Source organism: Bison bison, unplaced genomic scaffold (genome assembly GCF_000754665.1).
Source record: "Bison bison bison isolate TAMUID 2011002044 unplaced genomic scaffold, Bison_UMD1.0 scf7180017864249, whole genome shotgun sequence".
NCBI lineage: Eukaryota > Metazoa > Chordata > Mammalia > Artiodactyla > Bovidae > Bison > Bison bison.
The window spans coordinates 389255-400895 of NW_011494821.1; the positions used below are offsets into that span (position 1 = coordinate 389255).

General features: G+C 49.9%; 2 protein-coding genes and 1 long non-coding RNA gene across 6 annotated transcripts in view; 1 reads left to right on the top strand and 2 right to left on the bottom strand.

Moving 5' to 3' along the window:
- Window positions 1-308: 308 nt before the first annotated feature.
- RNASEK (ribonuclease, RNase K) lies at window positions 309-2074 on the bottom strand. Its single transcript, XM_010847366.1, has 3 exons — window positions 1851-2074; window positions 1083-1159; window positions 309-696 (listed from the first exon to the last, which is right to left on the bottom strand). The coding sequence occupies exons 1-3, from the start codon at window positions 1926-1928 to the stop codon at window positions 555-557; spliced, it is 297 nt and encodes a 98-aa protein (XP_010845668.1). The 5' UTR covers window positions 1929-2074; the 3' UTR covers window positions 309-554.
- A 204-nt stretch (window positions 2075-2278) lies between these two features.
- Window positions 2279-11641, top strand: part of LOC104993950 — a 109905-nt gene continuing 100542 nt past the window's right edge. For 2 of the 4 annotated variants that reach the window (XR_825895.1, XR_825897.1), the window contains exons 1-2: window positions 2283-2783; window positions 4936-5016. This is a non-coding gene — a long non-coding RNA (uncharacterized LOC104993950). Of the gene's footprint in view, window positions 2784-4935; window positions 5017-9852; window positions 10368-11641 lie in introns of those variants that run through there. The other 2 variants (XR_825898.1, XR_825896.1) reach the window with 2 other exon arrangements.
- The window catches only part of ALOX12 (arachidonate 12-lipoxygenase), a 13014-nt gene continuing 5891 nt past the window's right edge, over window positions 4519-11641 (bottom strand). The window contains exons 9-14 of the mRNA XM_010847371.1: window positions 8392-8478; window positions 8017-8186; window positions 7388-7509; window positions 5241-5341; window positions 4949-5119; window positions 4519-4828 (exon numbers count right to left, since the gene is read on the bottom strand). Of these exons, the coding sequence (XP_010845673.1) occupies window positions 4649-4828; window positions 4949-5119; window positions 5241-5341; window positions 7388-7509; window positions 8017-8186; window positions 8392-8478 (831 nt within the window). The 3' untranslated portion in view covers window positions 4519-4648. The remainder of the gene's footprint in view (window positions 4829-4948; window positions 5120-5240; window positions 5342-7387; window positions 7510-8016; window positions 8187-8391; window positions 8479-11641) is intronic.

Sequence of the window (11641 nt, forward strand, 5' to 3'; positions counted from 1 at the left end):
TCACGGAGACGCCGCCGCTGCCGCTACCTCGGAGCCGGGACCACGAAGAGCCAGGCGGTGCAACAGCTCCGGCCCCCGCGCAGGAAGTCCCGCCCCTCCCCGCAGCTGATTGGCTCCAGTTTGGGCGCTCACCGCCTCACGAGCCGCGGTTACTTAGGCCACCTCGGCGCGCGGGAAGGAGAGTGGAAGACACCGCCTCACTTCCGGCCCGGTTTCACTCCACTTCCGTCGATGGGTCGGGATTCCCTATTTGGAGGCCGACCTCTAACCCGGGTACCCGCCTCCTAACCCAGACACACACACGAGTCTTAAGAGAGCAGTTTCTCTTTATTGTGGAACGGGACGAGGCGAGGGGGCCGGAGGGACAGGGAACGGCCAACCCCAACCTCCCTCCACAGGAGCCGGGCGCCAGAGTTTGAAGAACAAGGGATTGAGTCTCTCGCCAAGAAAACCTAGTCCGCAGAGGGCGCCAGAATGGGGGGCTGGGGGCTGTGACCTGGTGAGGAGAATCTTTAAATAGAGGAGGGGGCTGGAGAGGGGAGCGCGACCGTACTCTAGCGCACCATGTATTCCTTGCGCTTATTGAGCCGAACTTGACAGAAAGAGAAGCCTCCGAGGAGGAGGTAAAGGCTCGCCGCGATGAAACAGTTGTAGCTGACTTGCTCGTAAAGGTTGTATATGTTCTGGGGGCCATTCCTAGGGGTGGGGATTAGGCAGAGAAATATCAAACATTAACAGCATACAACATTTAGGGAGCACTTACTGTGTGCCCTGTACCGTTCTAAACGCTTTAACGTGTATTATCTTATTCAATCTTCATAACGCTTTGGGGTGAGTTTTGTTATTAGCATCCACTTTGCAGGGGTGGACGGAGGCACAGAGAAGTCCAGTAAAATTAACAGCCACATCTAAAACGGTGGGTTTAGGATGGTCTCTGAGGTCTGACTCCCAAGACTGTTCCTGGGTGCTAGAGAGAGCACCCAGTTTCCCAGGCACCGGGCCCCAAGTGTCTAGCCTCCTGCCATTCTCCGCCCCCTCCCCCCGCCCCCAATTCTGACCACATCCCCTGCCTCTCCACTTACTCAAAATCTTTCTCCGTGAAGGGGACGTCCTCAATTAGCACAGCAGAATGGACATTGAAAAAGATTCCGAGCATTATCTAAAAAAAGAGAAAGGGTAGGTTGTTTTAACTCAGGCATCTGGCCTGGTCGCTGCCTGAACTCCCACTTCGAATGTTGCCACAACATCTGGGTCTGGGAATTACCAGAATGAGCTGGGATTAGGGATGGTTGTTCCCGGATCTGGACTCCGATCACCTGGAATAGAGCTTGAATGGTGACACAGAGAAGACGTGGTTGGGGCAAGGGCAGGAATAGTGAACAACCCAGGAACCCTGATTATCCTCCTCTCTGGAGGCGTCATTATCACGGGACAGGGCGAAGGGGCGGGGGTAGAGGGAATCGGCACTTCTCCATATTATTTCTCCCTTTAGTGGAGCGGGTAGAGTCCTGAGGAAATAAGGCCTAGCTATCCATTTCGGGAACAAGCGGTCCCTCTCCCCACTGCCCTCCATTCAGCTCAAGGATCTTTCAAGAACCTAGGTCTCCTTTTACTTTGAGGGTACTCCAGATTTACCAGCCCCGGCTCCCATTCCAAGCTCCAGCTTCCCCTCGCCCCTCCAAACCCCCATTTCTCAATCCAGTTCTGTCTCATTCTCCAGAGGCTAATCAACTACCCCCTCCAGCCTGTTTGCTGCTTTTCAAGGCCTGGAGTCTCCTAGCCTTCCAGCCCTCCGACACTGAGCCCCTCAGGCCCTCTCCTCTCCGGTTGTCGCCCGGCAGTCCCCTCACCAACATGATCACTCCCCAGGCGCTGAGGACGATGCCACAGGCGGCCAGCTTGGGCCCACAGCACAGAAGCGACGCCATGAAGAAAGGAGTCGGGGATGGCCTAGATATGGGCCAGGTAGGAAATCGGTGAGAGGAAGGCCGTAGGAGCTGGAAAAAGAGCTGGACTTGGGGGCTCGAGCTGCGGAGGACGTAGAGCTGGGAGTGAGACCGAGGGGCGTGGCCTCCGGGCTCAACCATCGGGCCTGGGGGGGGGGGGGGGTGGCGCCAGGCTGAGAACGCTGGCGCCTCCGGGTCCTCTCTGGACTTCCGAGGGGAAGGGCGGTATTTCTGAAATTAGAGTCCACTATTGACCAGTATGGATCAATATCTGGGGCGCGAGTTTTGTAGGAGCAAAGGCCTCCGATTTCTTGGCTACCCCCCTCTCCAGTTTGGAATGGGAGGAACCAGGGTGTCACGTGACCACGTTTGTCAAGTCAGCTGACGAGGAAGAATGGGTAGCCCGGTTTTGGAACAGCGTTTATCTCTGGCGGAGCTCCAGGTAAACTTGGCGATGGGCTGTCAGCAGCCGAGGATTGAGATTATGTCATTTTGGTCTCAGATACCTTAGTTTTGAGTGGTGTCCTGCGGTGGGAAAATGGTAATTGAGACAGATTTACACCGAGAGAACGCTTCTGTCTCCTCTCTACTCATCCGTACCGTTTGAAATAGACCCTCTGACACGGTAAAAGGAGATGGCAACCCATTCCCAAGCCCAGGCGTGCTGTCGTGGCTAGAACGCTTTAAAATTGCTGAGAGTTCTTGGCATTGGAGATCCTTAAGTAACGTTTTGTTACCAAACATGGAATACTGAAGAGTTTTGGATACCAAATCCAGGAAAAATATGGGCGTTAGGAAAAGTCCAGGGGAAGCGAACTCAACGAACAAACTGTTAAGGTGAGTGGGCCTGCCATGTGTGCTGGAGAAGGCAATAAGTGCACAGAAATGTCACTTTTCTTCCTTACTGTAAACTGAGAAAACGGAAACTTTGAACACGAAGAGTCCAAGATTTTAAAGATATGAATAGGTTATGTACCTTCCAAAGAAAAATTTTGTATACCTCACTGGTGAAACGGAGAAGGCAATGGCACCCCACTCCAGTACTCTTGCCTGGAGAATCCCAGGGACGGAGGGATTGAGAGTTGGACACGACTGAAGCGACTTAGCAGCAGCAGCACTGGTGAGAAACAGGTCTATAGACATTATTCAGGGGAATAGTGGTGTTTGAAGAACATAATTTTTCCCTGAGTTTTTTGTACCTTTTCTAGTGAGGACAGTGGTCATAGTATAATTGAGAGGGGTCATTTTGATCCTAAGATCCCAGAACCAGATAGACACTGCCAGTGGTTAGCATAACTTTGTGATATTTCCCCCTTTTTTTTGTACGTATTGTTCTTTAAAGGATCCTGAAAGAGAACTTGGAACCTGGGAAACACTTAGAGACCCCAGGGCACTGAAGCTCCTGAGGAAGTGACCTTCAGACATGTATTTTGTGTCTCTTTTGTTTGAGACTGTTTGGAAGGAAACCATTTTGGAGTGAAAGTTTTTCTTTTGCCTTAGAAGCACCGTTCTCATTCGGGGACTTTGGGGGTAGGTGTATGAATAGGAGAAACAGGGGTGGAGGGAAAGCTGCCAAGGTAGAGTCAGGAATTTTTAAGTTGGCCACTAAGCGTGAAGTCAAGCTTCTGGGAAAGGAGGATGAATTGAGGTGGTCGATTTCTCCAAGAAATCTTCCCCGCCCTCCCTCCCTTACCACCTCCCCCAACCCCCCAACATTCTCTGGATGTTTCTCAGATAAGGTCAGTGCCTCAGGCTGCTTCAGGGGCACCCTGGTTCAGGTACTGCCCCTGAGGGCGAAAATCCACAGGGTTTTGTTGTTGTGTTTTTTGCATTTTAAAATGGTTACTAAACTGAACAGAGAATATTCTGTGACACAAGAAGTTCATATTTCACTGTCCATAAATAAAGTTTTATTGGAACATAGTCACATTCATTAACACATTGCCTGTGGCTGCTTTTGTGCTACAACAGGAGTGTTGAATAGCTGTGACAAGAGTCAGTGTGGCCTCCAAAGCCTAACATATTATCAGACCCTTTCCTTAGGGGCTTCCCAGGTGGTGCAATGGTAAAGAATCCAACTGCCCATGCAGGAGACACAGGTTTGATCCCTGTATTGAAAAGATCCCCTGGAATAGGAAATGGTGACCCACTCCAGTATTCTTGCCTGGTGGGCTACAGTCCATGGGGGTCACATAAGAGCTGAACATGACTGAGTGACTCAGCGTGCACGCCTGCAAAGGCCCTTGGGCTCATAGGATACAGATGTAGGTGGTTTAATTGGGAAAGGAAATAACCTCAGCAGCAGGATGAATTTGAGCATACTCTGGGAGATAATGGAGGACAGAGAAGCGTGGTGTGCTACAGTCCTGGGGGTTGCAAAGTGTCAGATGCGACTTAGCAACTGAATAGCAACACAGAGTTGACTCATTGGAAAAGACTCTGATGCTGGGAGGGATTGCAGGCAGGAGGAGAAGGGGATGACAGAGGATGAGATGGCTGGATGGCATCACCGACTTGATGGACTTGAGTTTGAGTGAACTCCGGGAGTTGGTGATGGACAGGGAGGCCTGGCGTGCCGCAATTCACGGGTCGCCAAGAGTCGGACACGACTGAGGGACTGAACTGAACTGAACTGAAACTCAAGATGGAATTGTCATTCCCAGAGCTGATCTGCTGTCTGCCTATGGGGGGCGCCCTAGAGCTCAAATAGTGACGCTGTTCTCTATGTGGCTGGGCTTTAGGTATTCATAGGGCAGGTCAAGTTGCTCATTGCGGGCTGTAATTTCCCTTTCCAAGTTTTCCAGATCTGTTTGGAATTGGTTTAGTACAGATTTGGCCTTGGGGTCTGAGAAATACTTTTCTTTGTGATGCCCCAGAGGCACCTAAGAAAGAACAAAGGATCTAGTCAGTTTTGAGTTCAAAGGCAGAGACACCTAGAGCCTTGCCCTACTCTGCTGTTCCCTTCCAACTGTCATTTCCATTTCCCCAGAGTCCTCTCTTACCATGTCTGGCTGACGGCGACCCAGATGCCATGTGATGGCCATTTGAAGACAGGCTTGTCGGACATCAGGTAGTGAGCCCATCACTGTGGCCATTGTCACATCTTCCTTAGTGGTGGGTGGGGGCATCCGCATTGTGCAAGGGGCATTAGGGACCCAGGCATACCAGTCCAGCTGGGGGAAGAAACTGCAACCCTAGGATCCTAGTACTTAGGGTTTGAACCCCCATCTCTCCCATGGGCATCCCAAGTCCAAACACTTGCCTTCAGGGGTCTGGGCTTTCAGCACTCCATACCTGGCCCTGGTTGATGGCCCCATGCTGAGCAGTGCACGTGAAGACACACATGGTAAGGAAATGGCAGAGTTGATTCTGGGACTGGAAGGAGACAGGGAAGCCTGGGCAGAAAAGGAGCAGGATTTAGAGGCTGCAGTCTGAGAGGAGAGAAATAAAGGCCGATGTCTTCAGATGTCTAGATTTTAGAATTGATGGATGTTTGTTTAGTTCATTTATTCAAATATATTTGCATCAGACATGGGCTTCAACTCAGACTCAAGTAGTACAGTTGGGTTACTTAACCTCTGAACCTCAATTTCTTGACCTGTAAAATGTGAGTGATACCTATTTTATAAATGAGTTAATCACCTGGTATGGAACAAGTCTTCCAATAAGCAATTATTATTATTTTGGAAGGGTGGCGGGGGAGCTGAAAAGGTTTGAGTGATCAGAAACCCTTTGCCTCAAAAAGTGGTTGAGAATTTAGGGATGTTTCCTTCTGTTTGCAGACAGGGAATTGCAGGTGTCTAATTTATAATATGAAAGATAAGCAAAGTTATAGATTTACAATGTCACAGGCAAGAGAGGCTTTCTGCAAAGATTATGTTCAAGCCACTCAATTTATGGTGGAGGTGGGGCTCAGAGACCCAGTAATCCTGTCAGTTAAGGTGAACAAATGTAATCACTCCCTTTTTATAGATTAAAAAAAAATCAAAGACAAAAGAGATTAAACTGCTTGTAGAGCTTTCCTGGTGGCTCAGTGATAAAGAATCCACCTGCTGATGCAGGTGTGGGTTCATGGGTTCAGTTCACTGGGTGGGGAAGATCCCATGGTGAAGGAAATGTCAACCCACTCCAGTATCCTTGCCTGGGAAATCCCATGGACAGAGGAGCCTGGTGAGCTACAGTCTGGGCCATCTCATAAGAGTTGGACACGACTGAGCGGCTAAACAAACAACAGGACTGTGGTAATTGGGAAAAGGCAGAGGCTGACCTTGAACTTGGGTTCCTAACTGCTAATCTCAGGTTTGTTTTTATTTTAGCACATTTTTTTCTAAAAAGTCTTCTGAGAAAATGAGGCAAAGGTGAGCTGTGAGAATTGAGGGAGAGTGGATGAAAAGAGAATGAGAAGCACTTATTGGAGGCTAAAGTTGACATGTGGATGTTTATTTTCATTTTCCAAATGTAGATGCTGGGTGGGGAAAAGATGGCCAAGGAGAGGAGGAGGGGGTCTCCCGGGAGCCTGTGGAGCCCAGGGGACAGACTCAGATGTACTAGAGAAAGTTTGGTCCTGGAAGGGACCCACCACCCCTGGAAGGGGGGTGGTGCAGCCACTGATGCTCCAGAGGGACACTCCCTCTTGAGGGCGAGTGTCAGGCTAGTGCTCACAGCACCCCAGGCTGGCCATAGCAGCTTCCCAGTAAATATCTGTAGTTACCTCACAGAGGCAGAGATGTCAGTGTGAAATGTGAGGGACAGGGACGGAAGGAGGATTTGGAGCAGGCCATGCTGGCCTGTGTGTGTTAGAGGAGGAGGAAGCCAGGAAGAGCCAAGAAAGGCTGCTTCTTCCCCAGAGGATAGAATGCCAGTAGGGGTGCTAAAGGCAGTGACTTGATTGTGGGGGAGGCTGGATCAGCCAAAGCGACATGAGCCTCAAGGGGGCACTGACTTCAGGGTTGATACAAAGCCTGTAGAGCATTGTGTTTACATCTAGAAATGACCTTGCACTGTCGTCATTGTGCAGTTGGCCTGGACTTTCTCTGTGTGTGCTGGACAGTGGGAGGCAGGAGAAGAAGAGGGAAAACAGAAGGGGTCATCATGGACTTTGGTGGACAACTGTTCCCATTTATGTCCTCAGGAAGGAATAGACAGCCACGAGGAGAGAACGTGAGCCCCAGCAGGGCTTGGGAAGATCCCCCACTGTTCCTGGGGGGTGCCATGCTGTGGCAAGTTAGGGGAGGGGGTGAAAGTGAAGGATGATGGCCAGGGTCTCTGAGGAGGCCGATCCTTGGGCATTGGGAATTGTCCTGAGTCTTAGGAGGTGGAAATGGTATTCAGGTGTTTGAAGTGTGGAGGGCAGGGGGTGTGATGAGCGGGCGGGGTTCTGAACTCAGACTCTGCTCTGGGCAGAGTGTCTGAGGAGCTCCCATCTCTGGGAGGGATCTCACCTCGCTCCTGGGCCTGGCGCAGCCCCACCTCAGTGATCTCCCGACACCAGGCCTGCAGCTCAGGGTCCCCTTTTACAACGTCGTCCCCATGGTAGAAGAGGTGGACAATCCCCTCCACATACCTGCCCCGGGGAGAAGGGAGGTGAGCTCCTTAAGAGGAGAAGGCTCTGGCTTCTGACCTCTGCACTTTTCCATGGTCTCTGGCCAGCTTACTGTTGCTGTGTCTGGGTATAGAGTCTTCTAGGCCTGCCTTTTGGGTCACTCCTAGCTGTTTCTACAAACTAGCCTAGAGAGGAAGGACACATGGGTCCTTAGTTCTAGGCATTCCCAGACATTGTTGAAAGCCTTTCTTTCTAACAAAACTGCTGATTTGTCCAGATCCCTCAGTCTTTGCATCCACAGCTTTCCCAATCTATGCTCTCTGTCCCCAGTCTGCTCCTCAGACCCCACCCACTGACTCCTCACGCTTCCTCATCTCTCCCCAGGATCCCTTCCTCTGCTTTTCCTGCCTGGACCTTCTTGTTTTCATGTTCCTTCTGCCCCATGCTGACCTTGGGACCAGAGCCCCACTCGCCTTCTCCCCACCTCACCCCCGCACCGACTCATTTCTTGGCTTCTCCCTCACCCACCGGGCAGTGATTTCCCAGAGCCGTAAAGCATCACAGGCGTAGAGAGCACCCGGGGTTCCCAGCAGGCGGCGATCAGCCAGATCGTCAAGAGGACAGAGGGAGCGGTAGGTCAGCTGAGCCAGTGCCCGGCGGAGCAAGTGCACATGGCCCCCTCCACCGGTGCTCACTGCCTGGGACAAGAGAGATGCAAGGCCTTGAGGAAGAAGCCAGTGCACAGTATATAAAGGGTTTTCAGATGTGGCATTTTCACATTTTAGAGACATGGATATAAAGGGCTCATAGGTTTAAGGGTCAGGACATTCATCCAGGTTGGTCTGGGATCTTGAAAGTGGCAAGAGATGGTAGAAAGTCAGACAGTGATGCAGCCCCACTCACTTTATCAAATATGCCTCCGTCTGAGATGAGCTGAGTCCGTGCCCTGGTGTTGATTTCCATCGTGTAGCGGATGTGTGGCATCAGGAGCTGGGAAGGGGGAGAATAGAGGGGGTCGATTATGGGCGACATGCTCAGGTCCTTCCTTGTAGGCAGCATGATGGCCTTCTCTTCTCTTGACGCTTTCCTCCCTTGACAGGCTGGTCTCTTCCTGTTTCCATGATCACACCATCTTATGATCTTGTCACCTCTGTGAGTCGTCATTCTCTCCAGCCACACTGACCTGGGTTTCACTTCAGCAGTCATTTTATATTTGTCCAAGGTACAGGAGCCTCTAAGTGTTGACCTTTCTCACCTCCTATCCTCATGTGATAACAGCAGCTGATTATAGGGTCTTTTGCCTTTTGTCTCAGGAGGCTACAGTGATGTTTACATGAGTGATGCCCTTGAATAGCAGCTGTTATTTATCTTGATGATTTCCACCTGGAGTGTAGGTGGCCTTTGAGAATCAGCCCCTTTTGATTTGCTTTTACTTTTTTTCTTCCCCTCTTTGGCTGTGTGGCATGTGGGATCTTAGTTCCCTGACCAGGGATCAAACCTGCAGCCCCTGCATTGTAAGCATGGAGTCTTAACCACTGGACCACCAGGGTCCCTAATTTGCTTTTTTTTTTTTAATACTACACATTTACTAAAAAGGTCAAAAGTTTAAAGAGACTAAACATATTGGTAAGGATATGGAAGCATTGGAAGTCCCAGACTCTTCTGGTAGGAATACAAAAGAAAACAACCATTTTAAATCATAGTATGTGCTGATGTGCTTAGTCACTTAGTCATGTCTAACTCTTTTCGACCCCATGGACCATAGCCCACCTGGCTCCTCTGTCCATGGGATTTTCCAGGCAAGAATACTGGAGTGGGTTGCCATTTCCTACTCCACGGCTGATTTGCTTTTATACTCTGTCATCCTCACAGCTTAAATTAGTCTCTCTACTTATTTCCAAAGTCACACCTCCATCCCCTGGTTGCTTCATTGTCAGGTTTTGAGGGGTAGAGTTGGGTACCTTCAGTGAGGAGGAGCCATACTGTGCCACCTGTGTAAGCAGCAGAGGTGAAGTGAAAGTCACTCAGTCATGTCTGACTCTTTGCAACCTCACGGTCTATACAGTCCATGGAATTCTCCAGGCCTGAATACTGGAGTGGGTCGCTGTTCCCTTCTCCACGGGATCTTCCCAACCCAGGGATCGAACCCAGGTCTCCTGCATTGCAGGCGGATTCTTTCCCAGCTGAGCCACCAGGGCAGAGAGGCTGTCATCAAATCTCCTCCCACCCCAAATTAGGCAGTTAGACTCCCTCTATTTTGCAAGCTTTTCAAGAAATAGCTTTTCCTTAGCTATTAAGAAAGGCCATCTGATCTTCCATGCATTTCTTTTTATCTCAGACCTTTTTGTTTTCATTTCCACCCAGTTTATGTACAGATTTCACAAAGGGTTGATATTTATCTAAGTAGTTGTTGCTGGAGACTTCAGAATGAGCCAGAGAGAACTATGGGGTCAGAAGGCCAAAGCAGCTCACAATGGACTGAAACTTCAGAAAGTTCATGAAAGTTGCTGAGTGTCATAGAAAGCCCAACATCCACTTGAGAGGAGAAGCCTGAGGACAAACAATTCTTAATAATAATTGGGACCTCCTCGATGGTCCTGTGGCTAACAATCCGCCTGCCGATTCAGGGGACACTGGTTTGATCCCTGGTCCAAGAACTAAGATCCTACATGCCAGGGGGACAACTAAGCCATATGCCAACTACTGAGCCTGAGCTCTAGAGCCCACAAGCTGCAGCTGCTGAAGCCCACTTGCCCTAGAGCCCGTCCTCCACAACAAGAGAAGCCACTGCAGTGAGAAGCCCACGCACCCTAACTAGAAAGTAGCCCCCACTCACCACAACTAGAGGGAGCCTGTGCACAGCAATGAAGACCCAGCACAGCCCCTCCAAAAAAGGTAATAATAATAAAAATTGCAAGAACTAATTTTTTTCTAGCTTTTAGCCTGTGTCATGCTATTAGGTCATTTTATCCTTTAGCAGCCCCACCATGGTGTTCCTTTTGTCTCCTTTTAGACATGAGGACACTGAGCTCACACCTGTACAAAGGTTAGGACTCAGGATTCAGGCCTTGGCAGTCTGAATCCAGAGCCTGCACAGATCACCTCTGGGACATTGGCCAGCTTGGCTCTCCTCTGTGTGCTGATAACAGTGCAGCTCTTTGACATGATGTTGCTCTGGGAGTGGAGACAGGTGGGCACAGGGCTCAACTCGTAAAGGGGGGATATTTTCAGTGTGAAAAGAGGCTTAGCCTATCCAAGGTGAGCAGAAGATAGTGGTGTAGGAGCACCATGAGATGAGTAAAATCCAAGATTCTGCTCATCACACTGGACTCCGTCTTGTCGGTGCCACCCCAGCCTCCCGAGAGGCCACAGCTACTGCTGGCCAGGCTTTAAAGGACCTGGCAGGCCCCCGGCTGAAGTACAGTTCAGTCCTTCTCCCTGCAAGGTCCTCACCTGTGTGTCCTGCCAACACTTCTGATTCCATGAACCTCAAACAATCTCATCTTCGCTTCCCAGCTGGCTTCTTTCCTGGCTTTCCTGTTTCTGACAATTGCTCTGGTTCATATACTTGTTTCATATGCATATGTTCATATGCAGTTTTGTCCCTTTTACCTTGTTCTCTATATCTAAAATGTCATCAAGATTTTGAGGACATTTTTAAGCAAGCATGAGCCTTATGTTGCTGCTGTCAGCTGAGCAGTAGATGCTGAGCTCACTCTTTTATAAAATTACAGGATTTCTAGATCAGTCTCCCACAACCACCCTTAGGCTCCTGAGTGTTGTAGAAGCTTAGACCTCTGACTTTTCTGTCTGTGCTCTGATACCCAGGCTTGCTGCAGCTACTGTTGCTTCCCTTCCCCAAGTCTGATGATTATTATTTTTTTTAGCTGAGCCATGTGGCATGTGGGATCTTAATTCCCAGACCAGGGATCGAACCTGTACCCCCTGCATTGGAAGTGTGGTGTCTTAACCAGTGGATGGCCAGGGAAGTCCTTGATTTTTTTTTTTTTTTTAATTCTGTCACCACCTTGCCAACACATGTCTTTCTCCATTTCTCTCCTGGGCTGGGATAAGCACCCTGTTAGGCCACTCTCCTCGCCTCTTGCTCTGTTCCTACTTAGCACTCTCAATTGGGGTGGAACGTTCTCTATCA

Coding starts and splice junctions, on each gene's coding strand:
- RNASEK (XM_010847366.1), bottom strand. CDS start 1,928: ATGGCGTCGCTTCTGTGCTGTGGGCCCAAGCTGGCCGCCTGTGGCATC. Junction 1,160..1,850: donor CCTGGGGAGTGATCATGTTG/GTGAGGGGACTG, acceptor CTCTTTTTTTAG/ATAATGCTCGGAATCTTTTT. Junction 697..1,082: donor TTCACGGAGAAAGATTTTGA/GTAAGTGGAGAG, acceptor CCCCACCCCTAG/GAATGGCCCCCAGAACATAT.